This window comes from Mustela erminea, chromosome 18 (assembly GCF_009829155.1).
Source record: "Mustela erminea isolate mMusErm1 chromosome 18, mMusErm1.Pri, whole genome shotgun sequence".
NCBI classification, from domain to species: domain Eukaryota; kingdom Metazoa; phylum Chordata; class Mammalia; order Carnivora; family Mustelidae; genus Mustela; species Mustela erminea.
In genome coordinates, this window is record NC_045631.1 from 31376881 (window position 1) to 31398090 (window position 21210).

Sequence of the window (21210 nt, forward strand, 5' to 3'; positions counted from 1 at the left end):
TAAAATTATGAATGAAAAGGGAGAGATGACAATGAACACCAAGGAAGTAGAAACAATCATCAGAAGTTATTATCAACAGTTATATGCCAATAATCTAAGCAACCTAGATGAAATGGATGCATTCCTGGAAAACTATAAACTCCCAAAACTGAACCAGGAAGAAATGGACAACCGGAATAGACCAATATCTAGTAACGAGATTGAAGCAGTGATCAAAAGCCTCCCAAAAAACAAGAGCCCAGGACCTGATGGATTCCCTGGGGAATTCTACCAAACTTTCAAAGAAGAAATAACACCTATTCTCCTGAAGCTGTTTCAAAAAATTGAAGCAGAAGGAAAACTTCCAGACTCTTTCAATGAAGCCAGCATTACCCTGATCCCCAAACCAGGCAAAGACCCTACCAGAAAGGAGAATTTCAGACCAATATCACTGATGAATATGGATGCTAAGATTCTCAACTAGATCCTAGCAAACTGGATCCAACAGCACATTAAAAAGATCCACCATGACCAGGTGGGATTCATTCCTAGGCTACAAGGATGGTTCAAAATTCGCAAATCAATCAATGTGATAGAAAAAATTAATAAGAGAAGAGAGAAGGACCACATGGTCCTCTCAATTGATGCAGAAAAAGCATTTGACAAAACCCAGCATCCGTTCCTGATTAAAACGCTTCAAAGTACAGGGATAGAGGGCACATTCCTGAACTTCATAAAATCTATCTATGAAAGACCCACAGCAAATATCATCCTCAATGCGAAAAAGCTTGCAGCCTTCCCGTTGAGATCAGGAACACGACAAGGATGCCCACTCTCACCACTCTTGTTCAACATAGTATTAGAAGTCCTAGAAACAGCAATCAGACAACAAAGAGAAATAAAAGGTATCCAAATTGGCAATGAAGAAGTCAAACTCTCTCTCTTCGCAGATGACAAGATTCTTTATATGGAAAACCCAAAAGACTCCATCCGCAAACTACTAGAACTCATATAACAATTCAGCAACGTGGCAGGATACAAAGTCAATGAACAGAAATCAGTGGCTTTCTTATACACTAACAATGAAAATACAGAAAGGGAAATTAGAGAATCGATACCATTTACTATAGCACCAAGAACCATAAGATACGTGGGAATAAACCTAACCAGAGGTAAAAGATCTGTACTCAAGGAACTACAGAACACTCATGAAAGAAACTGAAGAAGACACAAAAAGATGGAAGACCATTCCATGCTCTTGGATTGGAAGAATAAACATTGTTAAAATGTCTATACTGCCTAGAGCAATCCATACCTATAATGCCATTCTGATCAAAATTCCACCGGTATTTTTCAAAGAGCTCTAGCAAATAATCCAAAAATTTGTATGGAATCAGAAGAGACCCTGAATCGCTAAGGAAATGTTGAAAAACAAAAATAAAACTGGGGGCATCACGTTACCTGATTTCAAGCTTTACTACAAAGCTGTGATCACCAAGACAGCATGGTACTGGCATAAAAACAGACACATAGACCAGTGGAACAGAGTAGAGAGCCCAGAAATGGACCCTCAACTCTATGGTCAAATAATCTTCGACAAAACAGGAAAAAATATACAGCAGAAAAAAACATTTAACGAAGTACAGCATTCTTTCTTGATTAAAACTCTTCACAATGTAGGGATGGAGGACACATACTTCAATATCATAAGAGCCAGATATGGAAAGACCACAGTGAATATCCTTCTCAATGGGTTAAAACTGAAGAGTTTTTCTCCTAAGGTCAGGAACATGGCAGGTATGTCCACTATCACCACTGCTGTTCAACATACTACTAGAAGTCCTAGCCTTAGCAATTAGACAACAAAAAGAAAGAAAAGACATCTGACTAGGCAAAGAGGAAGTCAAACTCTCACCCCTAAGAGGTGACATGATACTTTACATGGAAGTCCCAAAGACTCCACCCCAAAACTGCTAGAACAGGAATTTGGGGAAATGGCAGGATACAAAAGCAATGCACAGAAATCAGTTGCCTTTCTAGACACTGAGACCAAAGAAAGAGAAATTAAGGAGTCGATCCCATTTATACCAAAACCCATAAGATACATAGAAATAAACCAAACCAGAGGCGTAAAGGATCTGTACTCTGGAAACTATAAAACACTCATGAAAGGAATTGAGGAAGACACAAAGAAATGGGGAAACGTTCATGCTCTGGGTAGGAAGAACAACCATTATTAAAAAGTCTACGCTACCTAGAGCAATCTACACATTCATCAACATTTTTTGCAGAGCTGGAACAAGTAATCCTAAAATTTGTATGGAACCAGAAAAGACCCCGAATATCCAAAGGAAGGTTGAAAAAGAAAACCAAGGCTGGCAGCATCACAATTCCGGACTTTAAGCTCTACTTCAAAGCTGTAATCATCAAGACAGTACAGTGCTGGCACAAAAACAGACACATAGATCAATGGAACAGAATAGAGAACCCAGAAATGGACCCTCAACTCTATGGTCAGCTAATCTTCAACAAAGCAGAAAAGAATATCCAGTGGGAAAAAGGCAGTGTCTTCAACAAATGATGTTGGGAAAATTGGACAGCCATGTGCAGAAGAATGAAACTGGACCACTTCCTTACACCACACACAAAAATAGGCTCAAAATAGATGAAAAGACCTCAAGGTGAGATAGGAGTCCATCAAAACCCTAGAGGAGAACACAGGCAGCAACCTCTTTGACGTTGGCCACAGCAACTTCTTGCTAGACAGGTCTCCAAAGGCAAGGGAAACAAAGACAAAAATGAGTGATTGGGACTTCATCAAGCCTTTGGCTCAGATCATGATCACAAGGTCCTGGGATCGAGCCCTGCATCTGTCTCTCTGTTCAGCGGGGATTCTGTTTCTTCCTCTCCTTCTGCCCTTCCACCTGATTGTGGTCTCTCTCTCTCTCTCAAATAAATAATAAAATCTTTAAAAAAATTGTTTTCTGTCCTTTTCTGCCTGACTCACTAGCAACCTTGATAGATAACTTAAATGCTGATCTCCTTATCAATTTATACCTCTTCTCTAGCCATTGTGTTGTAGAGATTCCGGATTCTGTTATACTTCTCTAAAGTGCTTTTTTGTTGTTCTTTTTTTAAAAGATTTTATTTATTTATATGACAGACAGAGATCACAGGCAGGCAGAGAGGCAGGCACACAGAGAGAGGAGGAAGCAGGCTCCCTACTGAGCAGAGACCCACTCCCCCAGGACCCTGCGATCATGACCTGAGCCGAAGGCAGAGGCTCTAACCCACTGAGCCACCCAGGCGCCCTTGCTGTTTCTTCTTTATTGTTGTTTTGTTTATTTAAAGTAAATTAATTAACACAGTGTATTATTAGTTTCAGACGTAGAGTTTGACCTCTTTCCAATATGAACTACCCTATATTCTGTCAAATAACAAATATACTGACATAATTTGATCTGGGTGGATGAAACTCCTTGTCTTATTACTTCCTACCAGTGTTAGACTAATGTTTTACTTTCATGTTGAGAAGAAAGAGATACCATAAGAATGCAAAATCTTAGCAAAGATATTTTTGTCTTCATGACTACGATATCACAATCCTAGAGATATCCCAAAATCAAATCTCTCATTTGGGACTAATGAAATTCTTAGTATTATAATCATAAGTTGGTGACAGACTGAAGAGAAATGTTACCTGATGATGTTTACTCAACAGGATTTTAGTTTCTTCCTGTCTCCGTGCTTTCGCCTACCAAACTACCTATCTAGTTTAACTGAGCAGGGATAGAACTTCAATATGTGGCACTGACTCAAATATTTCCCAAGATATCCCCATTGTCATAAGACTAAAGAGAAAATTCTCCATTGGATTAACTCTCACTGGACTCAAACGCTAGAAATTCCTTGTATAAACCAAGGGGACCTTGCCTGTCTGCAGGCTTGCATAGCCCCTTTTAAACAAGCAAACCTCAAGGCACCAAAGGCAACTGGACATGCCTCTTCTCAGCAGTAGGCTCAGCCTGTGTGGAGCTGCCACCTCACCCCGCCCCATGCTTTGCTCTCTGAGCCCATTTTTTCCAGCTCAGTTTGACCTACCTTCCGTTCTACTCCGTCGCTCTTCAGAATGGGTACTTTATACTGCTTCTTAGCTTGATTGCTGGTTCCCTCTTTGACTGTATTTCTCCTCACCACATTGACTGTCCTGGCTTTGGTGATGCAAATTTAAAACTCTCATCTTTTCCAGTCTAGCCTGGCTCTGAGGATCTACCATAGTCCACAGACCCTCAAAGCCATGTTACTTCCATGATGACTGTAGAGTGTCACCTGGAGAGACTGATCTTTCAGAACAATCTCTGAGGTTCAATTTCTCTCTTTAGAGCGGTAATTGAAGTACATTAAATATGGAATCTCTTTGTCAGAGTCCTTGCAGATTTAGGCAGAAGCTGTTCTTTTGGAAATGGTAACTCTCTCCAGCTACAGGAAGGATGGGATGGCATCAATATTATAGAAACGTGCTTTTCTGTAACATTCTCTATAACTAAAATGCACGGGAAGGCTCTGCCTTATTACTACAATACAGGTCCTCCAGGGTTAGCATTCTATGTTCACTACCAGGATACAGCTGGCTTTGTGGAAGAATTTACTTGGAGTAAGACCAATCTGAGTTTCAAGTTTATCCTGCTCCTGTGGCTTTGGGACTCAGATTCCTCGTGTGTAAAGTGAATACAATGCCCAGTAGATTGTGTGTGTGTGTGTGTGTGTGCGCACGCGCACGCATCCCCATGAACATACAGATATGTTAGCATTACTGTTATTGTGACATTGCACCAAGTACTGTTCCAATCACGTTATAAATGTTACTTCATTAAGTCTCTATAATTATAAAGCAGGTACCATTGTTACCACCTCACTCTACAGATGAAGAAACTGAACCACAAAGAAATCGAGCACTTTTGAAGGATACACAGCTAACAAGTACCGGTCTGGATTTGAAAACAGCAATGTGGCTTCACAGCTGGTGCTCTTAACCACTGCCCTCCACTGTCCCCACGTGGTATCCCCCGTCATAGTTGGTACTCAGCAAATGAGGGCAATTAGAACAATCACTGCAATTATATCCTCACCACATACTAAAGGCAATTCCACAATGCATTGTCTGTTCATTCAACTAGCAGATTATGTAAATGTGCTGAGTGCTTGTATAATGCAAATTGCTTACAAAATGTGAAATATAAATTAAATCATTACATCTCTCCATGCACTTCTACAGTATCTATCCCCATTGTAGCAGCAGCACCTGGTGCCCCGTGGGTGTTGAGTGAATGCTTATTCATTTGTGGCTCACACTGTCTGGCTGTAGAACATAATGATATAAATATTATCATTAATATTACAATTGTCAAAAATAAGAATTCCATATTAAAGAGCAAGTGTCATCAGAACACAACTGTACAAAGGCCCAGACTTAATGACCTTTTCAAAGTCTGGCAAGTTCTAAATTCTCAAACAGTCACAGGATCATCAGTTTTTTCCTGCCCTATAAGGTTTGTTTCTGTTGTTGGGAACTCATATTTTCTAAGAAATTTGACATTTCTGTCTCTCGGTCTTGATCTCAATTTTGGCCACTTCAGAAATCTGACAAGGGCATGCAAAATCATCACTTGCCCATATCTGCCATTAACACTTGGTTCACCTTCAGCATCTGGGTTAAACTCTGTTAGAGAAAGCTTGCAGAACTAGGACCCTAATAACCACTAATGCACGATGTACCAGGCCGCAATGTACTAGCTTGCCCTTCCCTTTCATGTTACATTCACCACCCTAACTAAGTGGTGGTGGTGAAAGCCAGCCTTGTGACTAATGGGCCTTTGATCAGTTTGCTTCCTGACAGCTGTACATATAAATGAATGTTTATCCCAATTAAGTAATGAACATTGATTCTTCCTACCCTCTGACTGCGAAGTGCCCCTTCATCTCAAAGAACCCTCATCATTCTTATGTCAAGGATAATATCTTCTCATTTGAAAAGCATTATTTATGGGACAGAGCATGTACAGTCTAGTACACTTTGGAGAAAAAGAGCAAGGGTTGAAAAAGTAGTGGGACAGATTTTCTAAAATCTGCTAGCATGATCTAGTGTGGTCAAGGAAGCTACAATTTTCTGAGCACCTGTAATTGCTAGTATGTAAAGTATTACACATATGTTATTTCATTTTATCTTCCCATTAATCTTATAACTATCATCAGATCCATTGCACAGACAAGGAAAATGAAGAAAATGAAGCTGGGGGTTGGGAGGATTAACTAAATGACTCGCTTGTGGTTATGTGGTTGGTCAGTGACTAACATTCAAACGGCCTGATTCTAGGTTCTACATGACTCCAAAGTTTTATTTCCCCAACACCTTGGATAATCATTATGTTTCTTATACACTCGAAATAGTACTGAGTTTGAGATCTGGCTCCATTCCTGCTAGCTCTATGGCCATGAATAAGCTGCATATCCTTTCTGATCTAGAGCTCTTCATCCACAAATCAAAATCCATTAGAACCCACTCTGGTTACCTGACCAAATGGTTGTTAATGGTATCTGCACATAATCATGAGCTATCCCAATTGGATGGATTACTGACAAGTTTATAAATAGACTTTGTTAATCTGTTGTAGTCTCTGGGCTACTCTGACATTTTGTTGCTTCCCCTTCCTGACTCCAAAAGCAACACTAGGGTTGACTTTGCCAGTAACAGATTTGTTTTCATTATTAGGGATGATTCTGTCTTGAAGTTGGAACAGAAGTGGCAATTGAATGTGCTTTCATGGGAATTTCAAAGATTCCCTTTTTCTTGGGGAAAGAGGAAATAGGAGCCAAAGGAACAGCAATTAAATCTGTAGTTTCAAGACAAATGTTACTAAGGCACAGATGATATCATGCAATAGTTGGAATTTCTCCTGTTTTCTCAGGCTAACAGAGCAGTGGCAGCCGTCTGAAATCTCACACCAGCTGTCAGCATCTGTTCCAGAGGTTGCCACTCCCATGCATCTCTTTGTCAAATTCCTCTCTCTCCAGCCCAAATCTGTTGTATTTAACTCCTAGGAAAACCTCAGAAATCATGAGGGAGTCTGGAGTTGCTCTGGTCATCTGGGGCTCAAGAGGCATCAGAGGGCTCTTACTCTATGTGGCAGTTTTCTAGAATGGAGACTCACAGTAACCATTAACTGAGGAGTCTATGTCTTGACAGATTATCCACCCAGCCCCTCCAGTGCCAGGTAAGTGGACACACCCTATAGGAAATGAGAGGAAATTGTAACCTGTGCAACCAGTGCCTCCTCTCAAGTGTACTGAAATCCCTACGTATTTTATCCAGAAAGTAGACTAATCAAGGAACATAAGGCTCAATCTAATGCCCATTTTGAGCAAGATATTCCTGAGGTTTAAAAGTCAGTAAGACAGCTTGATGGTTCCACAAAAAGTTAAACAAAGAATGACCATGGGACCCAGCAATTCCATTCCTGCATAGATACCCTCAAACTGGCAACAAATACTGAAACAAATCCTTATACACAAATGTCCAAATACACAATAGCCGAAAGGTGAATGAAGCCATACACAAAAGGTCACATGCTGAATGATTCCATTTACATGGACTATCCGGAATAGGTAAATCCATAGACACAGAGAGAAGACTGCTCATCACTAGCAACTGAAAGAAAGAGGGAACAGTGACGAAGTGCTTAACTGGTAAGGGGCTTTATTCTGGGGTAGGCTGATGTAGAAATGTTTTGGAACTAGATAGGTGTGGCTGTACAACATTATGGATGTATAAAATGCCACAGAATTATGCATTTTACAAATGTTAATTTTATGTTACATGAATTTCACCTCAATTAAAAAAACCTACTACTAAAGTTTGTGACTTCCTCTGAAATGCATAAAAATAAACATGGATTGGTGAATGGACAGACATAAATATGTGACAAAGCACAAAGGACAAAATATTAATTGTAGAATCCAGGTGGTGGGTCCATGGGTGTTTACTTCAAAATTCAGTATTTCAATGTATTTGAAAAATTTTATAATAAAATATTAGGAAAATAATAAAACCTGGCACTTACCATTTCATCAGGCAAGATGGAAAGGAGATACTAAATTTCTGCTCTCCAATATAGGTCTTACCATCTTGGTCCTGGCCAGGACATGTTTGGGAATCTGTCAGGATAAATTAGCTGGGCTTTTTCCACTAGATGCATTCTTCACTTCCCCTATTCACCCCTACTTTATCCATCTGCAGATAAAGCCATCATTTCATGATAATAACTGCTATTTACACACATCTGCTACAGCCAGACCCTCTGCAGAGGCTTCTATTCATTGTCTCCAATGCTTTTATCACTCAAAGTGGGTTACAGATGAGAAGCCTTCCCTAATGAGTAATAGCAGACACAATAAAAATGCACACATTCTGTATAAGTACACTGTATAGGAAGTAGAAAACAGACAAAATTACTTTATTAGAGGAGGATGATGCTACGCTTAGTTGGTAGTTGACTGGAGGGCTCATCAGCGGGGCAGGGACACTCATGGCACCATTTTATTTCTTGATGCAATGTTGATTACAAGAGTACATTCACTTTGTAAAGATCTGTTGAAATGAAAATATGTTTTGCCTTTTGTGTATATACTATATATTAATAAAAGTTTAATAAAAATGAATCAATAAAATGTAAGTAAAACAAATTAGTAAAACCTAAAGCTGGCCTGTTGAAAGAATTTTAAAAAATCAAGAGGTGTGCCTGGGTGGCTCAGTCAGTTGAGCATCCAACTCTTGATTTCAGCTCAGGTCATTTTCACGGGGTTGTGAGGCTAAGTCCTGTGTTGGGCTCTGTACTGGATGTAGAGCCTGCTTGAGATTCTCTCTCTTCCCCTCTCCCTCTGCCCCTCCCTGGCTTGTTTTCTCAAAAACAAAAACAAAACGATTAGGAGTAAGAGGAGGCATTAACTGCCAATATGTAGGGAGTTATAATTTTACAGTAGAATACTGCATAGCACGTTTATTCTAACAGCCTTCAAAATCTTGATGAAATAGATGCTTTTCTAAGAAAACAACTAAAACTAGGATTGTAAGTGAGAGCAGCCAATCACATACTTTGTTGCTGTGTGGAGTCCAAATGAAGGCTGAATTCACAAATCCCTCTTCTCCTGCCAACACCTGAAGGGGCCACAGCAGTACACACACAGACTGACCAACTAGTGAGCAGCTAGGGGCCACTAGGAATTGCAGGTCCCTTATTCTGCAGAAGCCATAAAGCCCTGCCAGAGAGAGAAGGTGGTAGGAGTCACTGTGGTCAGAGTCTAACTCTATTTCTTATGAAGCCGGAGCACTGGGCTGTGTCCTTATTGTCTTCTTGAGGCCAGGTGATGACCAAGTAAAAGTAGATGGCTCAAAACTATTGAACAGACTCAATGCTAGATCAGGGATGGGGATAGTACTTTTGATGTAATAAGTATCCTTTTGTTTAAAAATAGAAAACTCTCTTTTGATTATTTGATAGATGGCTAAAAATGTTACTTCTGCTTTAAGTAGATTTTCAAAGAAAAGTCAACCCATGGGGCACCTGGGTGGCTCGGTTAGTTAAGCATCTTCCTTCAGCTCAGGTCATGATCTCAGGGTTCTGGGATCGAGCCCACATTGGGCTCCCTGCTCAGCGGGAAGTCTGCTTCTCTCCCTCTCTCTCTCAAATAAATAAAGAGTGTCTTTAAAAAAATAAAATAAAAGTCAACCCATGTGGCATGGAGGGAAAGGAATAAAACAAATGTTAAGTTTAGGCAATAATCCATTAGCAGCTGGGTAGGACATAGTTGAGGAAACATTTTCTCTGCAAACTCTAACTTGACACCTTGAGATAACAAAATTCAAGCAGGAAGAGATGGTCAAATAAATGAGATGTTGCAGAAAGAATCAGAAGGGCCAAAGGGAACCAGATTTTATGACACTAGACAACACGAAACTCCTGTCACTTCAGAAAGGCAGCTTTTGTAATGAAAGCAAAAGTTAGCACAGAAACATGAGCGGAGAAGGGGTCCTTTCTTGGAAGGGTGGGTGGGGATTGAGTTGTGAGGCACAGTGTTGTTAAAGAGGTTTCATTTTTGTAAATGTATACACTTGTATCAAAAAATTTTACCATACCATAGAGAGGTTTCAGTTTTGAAGGCAGAATCACAGAGGAGATTGTTTGTGATTAGGAAGGAACTAAACATATTTGTAGGCTAAAGGGAAGGACCAAGCTGCAAAAGTTAAAGATAAAAGAGAGAAAGTGGAAAAATGGATGAAGCAAGATTCTAGATTCAGAAGAAGGAGAGTATGTAGACGCAAGGGAAAGGTTTGGCTTTCAAGAGAAGGCTGGCTAACAACTAGCATAATTTCTCTAGTAATTGAATATTGGCCCCTTAAAAAGTCATTTCCATTTCTAAATCACGGTACTTATGGATGTGACCTTACTTGGAAACAAGGTCTTTGCAGATAATAATTAAGGATACCAAATAAGATCAATCCAGTAACTTGTGTCTTTATAAGAGAAAAGAGAGGGTGCTTGGAAACACACACAGAGGAGACCCACAGGGAAAATAGCCAGGTGAATATGGAGACAGACACTGGAATTGTAAGCCCCAAACCAATGAAAGGTTAGAGCCACCAGGAGCTGAAAGCAGCAAGGAAGGATTTTCCCCTAGGGCCTTCAAGAGGGAGGACAGCCCTGCCAACACCTTTGCTTCAGGATTCTGCCTTCCAAGACAATATAAGAGAATGAATTTTTGTTGTTTTAATCCACCTGGTCTGTGGGCATTTGTTATGGCACCTCTGGGAAACTAATATAACCACCAAACTCCAGGCTTAAAAAGCACACAAAGAATGAGCAAACCCAAGATGCAAGGTCAGAGTTCAGAGATGTGTCCTGACTCACTGGTTGGGTTAGGGGGCCAGTCAGCTTAGTAAATCTTTGTTCCTGGAACAACCATGGCTATGTAAATCTCGGCCTTGAATGCATCCGTCCTAGGTGACTTCCAGTCTCCATACAGCCTTGTGCTTTCCACTGCCCTGGATGGTATTTCTCATGGTGTCCCTGATACTCATCCTGCTTGCTTTTGGCTCAAAGCATTCAATCTTCCAGTCTTTCTCTGCAAACCATACAGATTTGTATGAAAAATCCAATTAAGGAGGCCATGAAGAAAAGGCATGTGATATTCTCTGTGTTTGAGTGTTCTCTGATTTTAATTCAGGCAGCTGCTTAGTTTCTCCTGGGCACCTACATAAACACTTATCTTCATGGTTGGTCTAGCTTAGTGCTGATTCCTACCCTTTAGGTTCAAGTTCTTCAATTCTTCATGACTTAATGTGCCACCAATTACAGCAAAACAAAACACTGGGAATCATTTACTTGAACCATTTTAGCTCCCCAGCTGGGGTTCAAAGAAAGAGGATCTTAATTCTATATATTCAACTCATTGAGAAATTCCCAATCTAGAATCAATATAGGTCATCCAGATTCCAAAGGGGGCTTTAGAAAAAAAAGTGTGATAGAGGAACACATTCATTGGATCCACATTTATTTGGTACCTACTCACCACCACGTAGCTTGCTAGGTATTAGAAATATATGTATGATTAAGGGGAATAAGTATGACCTTCAAAGAACTCACTGTCTCCATGTGTAATTTGTTAAAAGACATTTGACTGAAAAATATGAGTACAATAGAATATGCATAATCTTCTGGTATAAATGGTATAACTGCTTAGGAATCTTAGAAAGGGGTGTTTTCTGGAGATGAGGTAGGGGTTCAGACTAGATCTGAACTAGATCCATATGCCCTTCCAGATCTACCTTCCACTTTTTCCCACCTGTTCTGTGCTCTTGAGGTGATCTCTATGAACTGCATCATCTGGGCACTGGTGCCTTCTGGCTTCCAGATGGGTTCAGTCAATGGAAAGACATGAGAGGATAGGGGAGAGAGAGCTACCTTCCATTCACAGTGCACACTGTCAGGACTGCACTGTTCTAGGAGAGGCCACAGTTTCTGTCTATAGGTTGCTCTTATGACCTGGCCGTGTTCTGGTAACTGTTTCCTCCTTCCTCAGTTGGTTAAGCAGCTGCCTTCGGCTCAGGTCATGATCCCAGCATCCTGGGATCGAGTCCCACATCGGGCTCCTTACTCCGCAGGGAGCCTGCTTCTCCCTCTGCCTCTGCCTTCCACTCTGTCTGCCTGTGCTCGCTCTCACTCTCTCTCTCTCTGACAAATAAATAAATAAAATCCTTAAAAAAAAAAATAAAATAAAATAAAAATAAAAACAATGGTTGATGACAAACTTTATACTTAATACATATTTTACCACAATTTTGAAACCATTAAAAAGAAATGGTAAATTTAATTTTTAGTACATATTTTATTTAGGGGCACCTGGATAGCTCAGTCAGTTAAGCATCCAACTCTAGATTTTAGCTCAGGTCATGATCCCAGGGTCTTAAGATCAAGCCCTGAGTTGGGCTCCATGCTGGATGTAGAGCCTGCTTAAGATTCTCTCCCTCTACCCCCCATACCCACTCATGTGTGCGCTCTCTCTCTCTCTCTGTGTGTGTGTGTGTATACGTATATATATATAATTTAAACCATTATATCCACAATATTATCATTTCAATCTGTAATCTATATAAATTTAGTAAGAAAATCTGTATTTTTTCATACTGAGCTGTTGAGGTATGGTGTATTTTTTTATTTACACTTTTGGAACTCAATTTGAACTTGCCACATTTCAAACATTCAATAGTCATATGCAGCTAACTGCTACCACATTGGGACAGTGCAGGTCTAGAGCTCTGAACATCAGTGACTTGCTCAGTAATGACTTTTTTTCCTGAGGCAGTACCCAGCATGGCCTGAGACCTAAGTTTTTTGTGCAGTATCATAGAAGGTGATCTATAAGTTATCCCAGAACCCCCAAGTCAAAAGAGATCCGAAAAAGCACTGAGCTCACCTCCACTGTCCCAGGCAAACCATTTTCTGCAATTGCTCTGGCCCTTGATCAGAGAGCTAAGTTTGTACATCTGTGAGGAGCAATTAGTAGATACCAGAGTGAGAGTCACTAGCTCCATGACCTTGGACAATTTGTATACCATCTCAAAGCTTGAATTTTTTCATTGGTGAAAGAGAGGTAAGAATGATGGAATCTTATAAGGGTATTGTGAGAATTACATCAATGCACATACAAGGCTTCCGGGAAAGGTAGCTGGTACATAGCAAACAGTGTTAGTCACTACTATTATAAGATCACCATCACCATCGTCATTATTTTCACCACTAGTATATCTTAGACATAAACGGTGCTTGACATTTTTTCAAACTTTCGATCAGTCCCTCAGCCAATGTTAAACAAGGTGATGGTGCAGTGAAGAAGAACAGAGACTTTCGGGCTGGGTGGCTTCGGTTCATACTGTGGTGCTGACATTTTCAAGTGGAGAGAAATTCATTTTCCCCCTCAGCGTCTCCTCCTCCCCTCCATGATCCCCACACACAAGGCTCCATCTACCCTCCAGCATAACCTCCTTGTCTGTCAATTTTTAAATCTGCACAATGGGAATAATACTAGGAAACACTGCATAGGACTACCGTGAGTACTGCGGGCGGTACTGTAGATGCAGCACTTAACACATGTCCTGGCACAGAGCAAGCCTTAGAGAGGCCGAAGCTGCTGCCACTGGGTGAACAACTGGAGAGGCTGCAGGGAATAAAGCAGACACCATACTCACCCCTCAGAGTATGAACTTGCAGGAAGCTGGCCCTTAACCAATAATAGAAATAAAGATTGAGGAGTGTCCTGTGGGAAGTGCAGAGTTAGCATATGGAAAGTGCTTCCTAATGTCTTTCTTGTACTATAATTTAAAAGCCTATTGTCCTCCTTAGTAGACAAAAGCTTTCCTCTCACTGGTAGATTATGAGTACACCATTTCTCTTGGTTTGTCCATCATCTGAAGCAGCAAGACCTCCATTCTGCCTTAGAATATTGCCTCAACACTTCCACTTGAATTCAGATACACCAGGCGCCCACCAGTTGTGTGAAGCAGTGCTCCTTCCATTGAGCCCTTGCAGACTGAGTCAGTAACACCATTTCTCAAATTCACTTATGGGTTGTAAGAAAATCTTGTTCCCAAGACACAAGTCAGTTCCCATCCGTGTAGGTTAGGGTGGGCAAATGCACAACGAGTTTCTGTGTGGCTCCCACTGGGTACTCTTGGCCTTTGCACAAATAATTATAGAATGAAAAAGAGATTAGCACTGAAGCAATGTATGGTGAGCTGCACTGGAGGTGAGAAGAATACAGATTAATCTCCAAATTGACAAGGTACAAGAGAAAAGGAAATAAAAGAAGTAATAAATTGTTGATAAAACTGTCTTTACAGGAGGTAAGAACTGAAAAAGAAGTATTCTACAGTTCTTATTTGCTAAGTGTTGGCATTCAGCCCTGTCTGACTGGCATGATTAAAATCCATGCATTTGGGAGAACACATGGCAGTGAGACTCTAGAGTATGTTCCTTTTGTCCCCGATAAGCTTAGCTAAGTCCTCACCCTCCGTAGGATCCCACTCCCTTCTACTCTGTCAGGCCTCAGCCTCAAATCCTGCCCAGGAAGTGAGTATACCTCTATGATGGCTCTGTCAAGGAGGAAGACAGCAGGGCCAAGGAGCCTGCCAGGATTGCACTCCAGGGCTTGGAAATAACTCTAGGCTGGCTTCCCGTCCTGTGATCCCTGCTCATCTTTCTCAGGTGGTCTGGTACAGGATGGAGAGCTTCTGCCCCTCCCTTCTTTACTCCTTACAGGGAGGGAAAGGGGAGCCTGCTGGACTTGGATTCCTATTGGGAATTCTTGACAAAGCGAGGGAACCTGGGGAGTAACAGCCTTGTTCTGGGGAGGATGATACTGCCTGGCTTAAATGGACTCCAAGTCAGCTTTATAAAAGTGACCAATACCTTTTTTATAGCTACTAACTGAGAGAGAGAGAGAGAGTGAGAGAGAGAGAGAAAACAAGAATGTAATGTGCATAAGTCTCTAAATAAATCTACACTTATCCAGACTACATTACTGATGGTTTTGAACAATGAAAATATGTTACAGAGAACAGGTGTAGTAATAGGCATGAAAAGTCATAAAAATGTTCATTTTTTTTACCTCATTATTAGCAATATTGAGAATTCATCCCCCCCAATGTTTTTATAAAGGAAGAGAAATAAAACTCCTTTATGCACAGAAATATTCATAGTGGCATAACAATCATGGGAAAAGTAGAAATAATTTAAATAGCCAACAATTGCTAAACAGATTATGGCATGTCCACTTAAGGAATTAATCCATTTTATCCAGCCATCATTAACCATCTATGTGAAAATTGGCTGGAAGTTGGGAAAACATTTATGGAACAATACTGGGAAAAGAAAGAACAAATAAACATATCTAGACTGTGGTTATAATGTGTCAAAAAGACGTGCTTGGACAAAGGCTGGAAGAGAGCACAGAGAAGAACAAAGATACTAAACCGGCAATATTAGGAGAAAGTCTTTGAAAAAAAAAAAAAAGCAGTTGACAATGGGTCCATAATGCATCCCTACCAGAAACGGCAAAAATAAATCATTTTTGATTTATCAAATCTTGCCTCATTTCTTTGGCTTTCCTTGGGCTGCTTACGTTAGATTCTTTCAACCTGTATGGCAAGACCCCCCACGTGCAATGGATGGGGCCCAGACAATGTGATGCTGCAAATATTGCACCCTTTTCACTGGGCTAGCCGCTCATCCCCAACTTTGAACGGACTCCTCTGTTGACCCTGGAGTGCTGTGGTATGAGAAAGCTTCGAAAGCACTCCCTCGGTGAGAGGATTCCCTGTGAAGCCAATCCCCTGGTTCCCATGTCATGCACACTACATAACGACTTGGAGCGGGGCCCTGACCCTCCAGCATAACAGCATTCAGTTCTGCACCCATGCACGGGTTGGCTTCTCTCCTCCCAGCCAAGTCCCAGGGGGAAGTGTCTCTGACTCTTCCATCTTCATTACGTACAGCTGCTCAAAGGCTGCTCTTAGGACAAGGGAAGTATCCTTCCTTGGCCCCCTCCTTTTCTCCTTTTTCCTCTTCTCCTGGAGAAGAGCAACTTGTGGCACCTTTACTGCAAATGCTCATGCAGGTAAACAGTCAGCCTGACATGATCGGCCACATCAAAGCTTTTAAAAAGAGAGAAGGAAGGAAGCAAGGGCAGGAAAACAACAAAAAAGCAACCGTGTCTTCAGAAAACCAGAATCCAAGCAAGTAGATGACTGGGTGTACTTTAGCTCAGCTCATTATTTAGCATCAGTAACAATAACCCAAAGATGTTAACCAGCTCCTTATGCTAAGAAAACCTGCTGCTAGGCTGCACTGGTGGCTCAACAAAAGCATTCTCTCCTGCCCCTTTGCAGCTTCAACCTACCCCATGTTCACAGTAAATTCCACAGTTTGATTAAAAACAACAACAACATTAACAAAAAACTTTCCCCAAGTTCAAAAAGGCATCAATTCTGTCAACCCTGAGAGACCAACTTATTTCGTCCTGAGCTGAGCAAATGCATGAAATACAGCCCAGGCTTTTCCATGCCCAGGATGTGCCCACTGAGCTCTTTCAACGGTGAGAACAGAGAGGTTAAACTGTGTTGGATTTGGTGCTGTTTACTACAGACAACTTGAGCTGAGAACCAGAGGCACAAAAGTCACCCTTGGCCCTTTGTGGCTAGCTGGATAGTAAACACCCCTGCAGACGAGCAGCCCTGTGGCAAAGAATCTCCGTGCGAGCTACACATCTGCAAAAGAAACTTGGGAAAAGAAACCCTCGGAAAGAGTCCTTCTACTCAGGAAAGCTCTCTCAAGCTCAGGTGTCTTTCTGCCATGCAGCCCACTCTCAAAAATGAAGGAGAGAAAGAAGAAAAGAAAAGAAAAAAAAAAAAAGAAAAATTTCCCACCTGCTGCTTACACATATTATGATCAGCAGAGAAAATGCAAGTGCGTGTGGGCACAGTCTTGCACCTCCTTTGAAAGAGGAGGGCAGATCCCCAATGCACTAGTTAATTGTGTAAACCATCCCTCCCACCCCCAGCCGCACGGAAAGCTCCAACCCACACACGCACGCCCACCTCACAGCCAAGCCCCCTCCCCAGCATTCCTTTTCCAGCTTTAGAGAAATCACAAGATTCTACTCACATGTGGCAGCTTCAGCCTCCGTCTACCTCTCCCCAGCCTGTGCACGGGCTCCAGTCGCGGCGGCGGCTGCTGCTGCTGCTGCTGCTTTTTCTGTTGCAAGTGAAACAAACCTTCATCGACAGAGATGGTTTTCCTCTGGGCTGCTTTGTCTGAGATTCCCCAGATGAACACTGTCTCGTTTATGTCATTATCCGAGTTCGATAGCTCCCCTAACACAGGCAAGGCTTTGGGGCTGTCATCTTCCACCGGCTGGGCTTCTGGTGAGAGAAACAACAGATCTGAAACTGACAACTGATCACATCAAAACACTCCAGGGGATGGCAACCCAAGACTACAGAAGTAACACATTAGCTTGCAATGATACCATGCACAGGCGCAGCTCATCTGTCTTCTCCTGGCACTGTGAGCCTGACCAAGTTGAAGAGACATTATTTATGAACTTACAGCTTCCAGAATGACTCCAGGTGAAGCCATATGGGCATCATAAAGCATCGTGTCACAGAAGGCTTCTGCCACCCTCGGACACATCCAACGTCAATAAAGGGGGTAATACCATTTGGTGGTGACAAGTTAAAGGCTTTCAGACAGAACAAGGTTTATATACACCGAAGTAGACTGCAAATGTGAGCTCCAGCACTTAGTAGCTGTGTAAATTTGGGCAAAGTCCTTATTTTCTCTTAGTCTCTCTCTTAATCTACACATTACAGATAATAAAACTTATCCTCAGAAGAGCTGCAAGAGGTAAATGCAACGGTGTATACAAACTATCATATTCAATGCATGTCTCACAGTAGGCACCCCATAAGAGAAATTAAAGATCCCTTATCCCTGCAGTAGCATTTGCTTACTATGGGGACTCTTCATCTCTTAATGAAGAACCTTGTGGTTGTATCATAAAACATCGGGATCATTCCAGTGGTCTATGTAATTAATCGCTTCCTTAGAGGAAACAAATAATGATACTTTACACATATCTGGATAAGCACAGATTTTTAGCTCTTAAGCATGTAAAAAATGCTGGGATGGCCACTTCTCAGATATGGAAAAGAGAGCCACTGGTTTATCAAAATTGCTCAACAAGGAGAACGTGAAACTGATTCCAACTGCTTTCCCTTAGAAACAGACTTGTAAGAACAGAATGTAAATCTACTTTCACAGAAGATCTTTGTTTAGGAAGGCTGTATTTCTCATGACTGACAGATTTTGGTAAGGGAATCCTCAGTAGGAAAATCTATACTCATTTCACAGAGTAAAAGAGTCCACGTGATCACAAAAAATCCAAAATATTATGCCAGGTAGACCTCTGAGGCCCTCTACCTAACTTCACTTTTCTCAATTGAGAACATCGATGTTCAGGAGCTGGTCATTATTGACCCATCTCCCATTTCTCATTATCTCTAAAACAGAAGAAGAAATCTTGAACAAGTGCTCATTATTTGGGGGATTTCTACCATGTTCAGGTAGTTTCAGTGGAACCAACACAAACTAGACCCAGGGTTGGCAAATGGCTTAACCCAGTCTACCATGTCCCATCTTACCCCACAAAGGACGTTAGATGGAAAATATGCTTCTGAGTCCCATCCATAAGCCACTGTTCTCCAGGTGAATTGGGGTGAATGAGCAAATGTTAAAAACCTGGACCAGTGGAGCTGCTCATAAAGGGAAAACTGAGGACAAAGAGAAAACCAAATAGTCAGCCAAATTCCAAATAGGCTCCTTGTAAGAATTCAGAAAGCTTCAGTAAGAACCCACAAACATGGAAGGAACATTCTCCAAGGAATGTGTGCCCATTATGTGGCACAGTGTCTACCACACTGTAAATGTTCATTGAATGTTAGTAATTGATAATAAAAAAATTAAAAATAATCAGTAAAGAGGGAGATGAAGGAATTTCTAATAAGTAATTTGAGCTCATAAATTTTACAGGGCATGACACTAACATTTTACCATGTTGTCTCATTCAATTCTCACAGCAACTTGAGATATAAACCCCCAGTTCGTGGATAAGGAAACTGAGGCACAGGTACTTAATGAGGGAGTGTTATAAAGTCCCACCACCATATTTTCCCAACTACCAGCATCTGTTACTATAGACTCTGTTTCCCTCCCATTTCTGTGGATGAACTATTTCCCCAAAGGTCACCTCTTGCCTACTCAAGAACATCACTGCAACCCCGTGTTCTTGGCTCTACTTCACCAACAATTTTCCCTTCTATACCACATTGTTCTCAACACCTGTATTTGTTATCCTGAGTGTAAAAGATACCTTCAAGTTGATCCCATGTCTCCCTCCAGCAACTGCCCGCTTACATGCTCCTCTGTGTAACAAAAATCCTCTCAAGAATGGTCAAAACTCACTGTCTAAACTCCCTTTCTCTCTTGAACTCACTCCAATCTGGCTTTTACTGCTACCACTCTACCTGCCCTTGTCATTCTAAACTGCCATTCTAAACAGCTCCTGTCAGAGGCACTGATAGCCTCTAACTTGCTATGTCAGTCCTCACCTTCATTTGGCCTGCCAGCAACACTCGACACAGGTAAGCAATCCTTACCTTCCTGAAGCCTTCTTCAGTTGGCTTGAAGAGCCTCACACTGCCCAGGTTTTCCTTCTATCTCACTAGTTGTCCCTTCTCAAGTCATCCCTATTGGTAACACCTCTCTTCTAGTTATTGGAGAGACAGTGTTAGGGGGTAGTTAGAAGCCCAGACTCTGAAGCCAGACAGCCCAGGTTGGAATTCTGGCTACATAACGCAGCAGGTACATGACCTTGGGCAAATTACTTAACCTCTTTCTCCCAGTTTCCTAATCTATAAAATAAGGGTAATAACAGGAGCCATGTTATAAGGCTGTCAGGAAAATCAAACATTCAGAACATGGCCTGGTACTCAGTAAGTATTACATGAGCCTAAACTATTTTTATTACCCACTTCTTAACATCAAGTGCCTAAGGGCTCAGCCCTTGGAGACTGTCCTCTGGGTGATACTACTTCTCATTGCTTTAAATAACATCTAGAAGCATATTTAAATCTACAGTCTAGACCTCTCCTCTACAAGGTGCAGTGGTCTAATTATCTCCTCTTACATATTTAATAAGCATCTCAAACCTGATATATCCAAAACCAAACACCTGGCTTTCTCAACTAACCTTTTCCTCCTCTTGTGTTCTTCAAGCTGGTTGATAACTCCATATTTCCAACTGCTCAGGTCAAAAACCCTATAGCTATTCTTGACTTCTTTTTCCCTAACACCCGACATGCAGTCTGTCAGCAAATCCTGGTAACATCACCTTTATTTTTTTTAAGATTTTATTTTTGTCCGAGAGGAAGACAGAAAGAGCACAAGGAGGGGGAGTGGCAGACAGAGCAGCCAAGGGAGAAGCAGGCTCCCAGCTGACTAAGGAGCCCAATGTGGGACTCTATCCCAGGACCCTGGGGTCATGACCTGAGCCAAAGGCAGACGTTTAGCCAACTGAGCCACCCAGGCGTCCCAACACTAGCTTTAAATACATGCACAATTTGACCACCTCTCACCTCTCACTTATGGTCCAAGACACCATAATCTCTTGCATGGATCATTTTAATAGCCTTATAACCATTCTGCATGCTTCTACCCCTTTCCTCCTATAGTCTATTGTCAACACAGCACAGCCTTTTAAAATTTTGAGCCCGATCATACCATTCCCCTGCTCAAAACTCTCCATAAGCCTCCCTTCTAACTTAGGAAAAAAGGCCAGTCTTTATTGGCCTACAAGGTCTGACCCTCTGCCCCTCCCGTCTTCTACCTCTTTAAGCTCATCTCCAATTACTCTCCCATTTGCCCTAGACATAAATCTCTGTTCCTGCAATTTACGAACACCATGAGACCCACCCCAGGACTTTTGAAGTTGCCGTTTTCTGTGCCTGCAACACTCTACCCCCAAATAACTGATTCATTTCTTTTTTCCTTCAACCCTCATTCCAGT

The 21210-nt window shown here is 41.5% G+C and overlaps 1 protein-coding gene across 1 annotated transcript in view; it reads right to left on the minus strand.

Moving 5' to 3' along the window:
* ANKFN1 (ankyrin repeat and fibronectin type III domain containing 1) overlaps positions 1-21210 on the minus strand; it is a 489950-nt gene that overhangs the window by 391531 nt on the left and 77209 nt on the right. The window contains exon 3 of the mRNA XM_032320627.1: positions 17250-17506. Coding sequence (XP_032176518.1) covers positions 17250-17506 — 257 coding nt within the window. The remainder of the gene's footprint in view (positions 1-17249; positions 17507-21210) is intronic.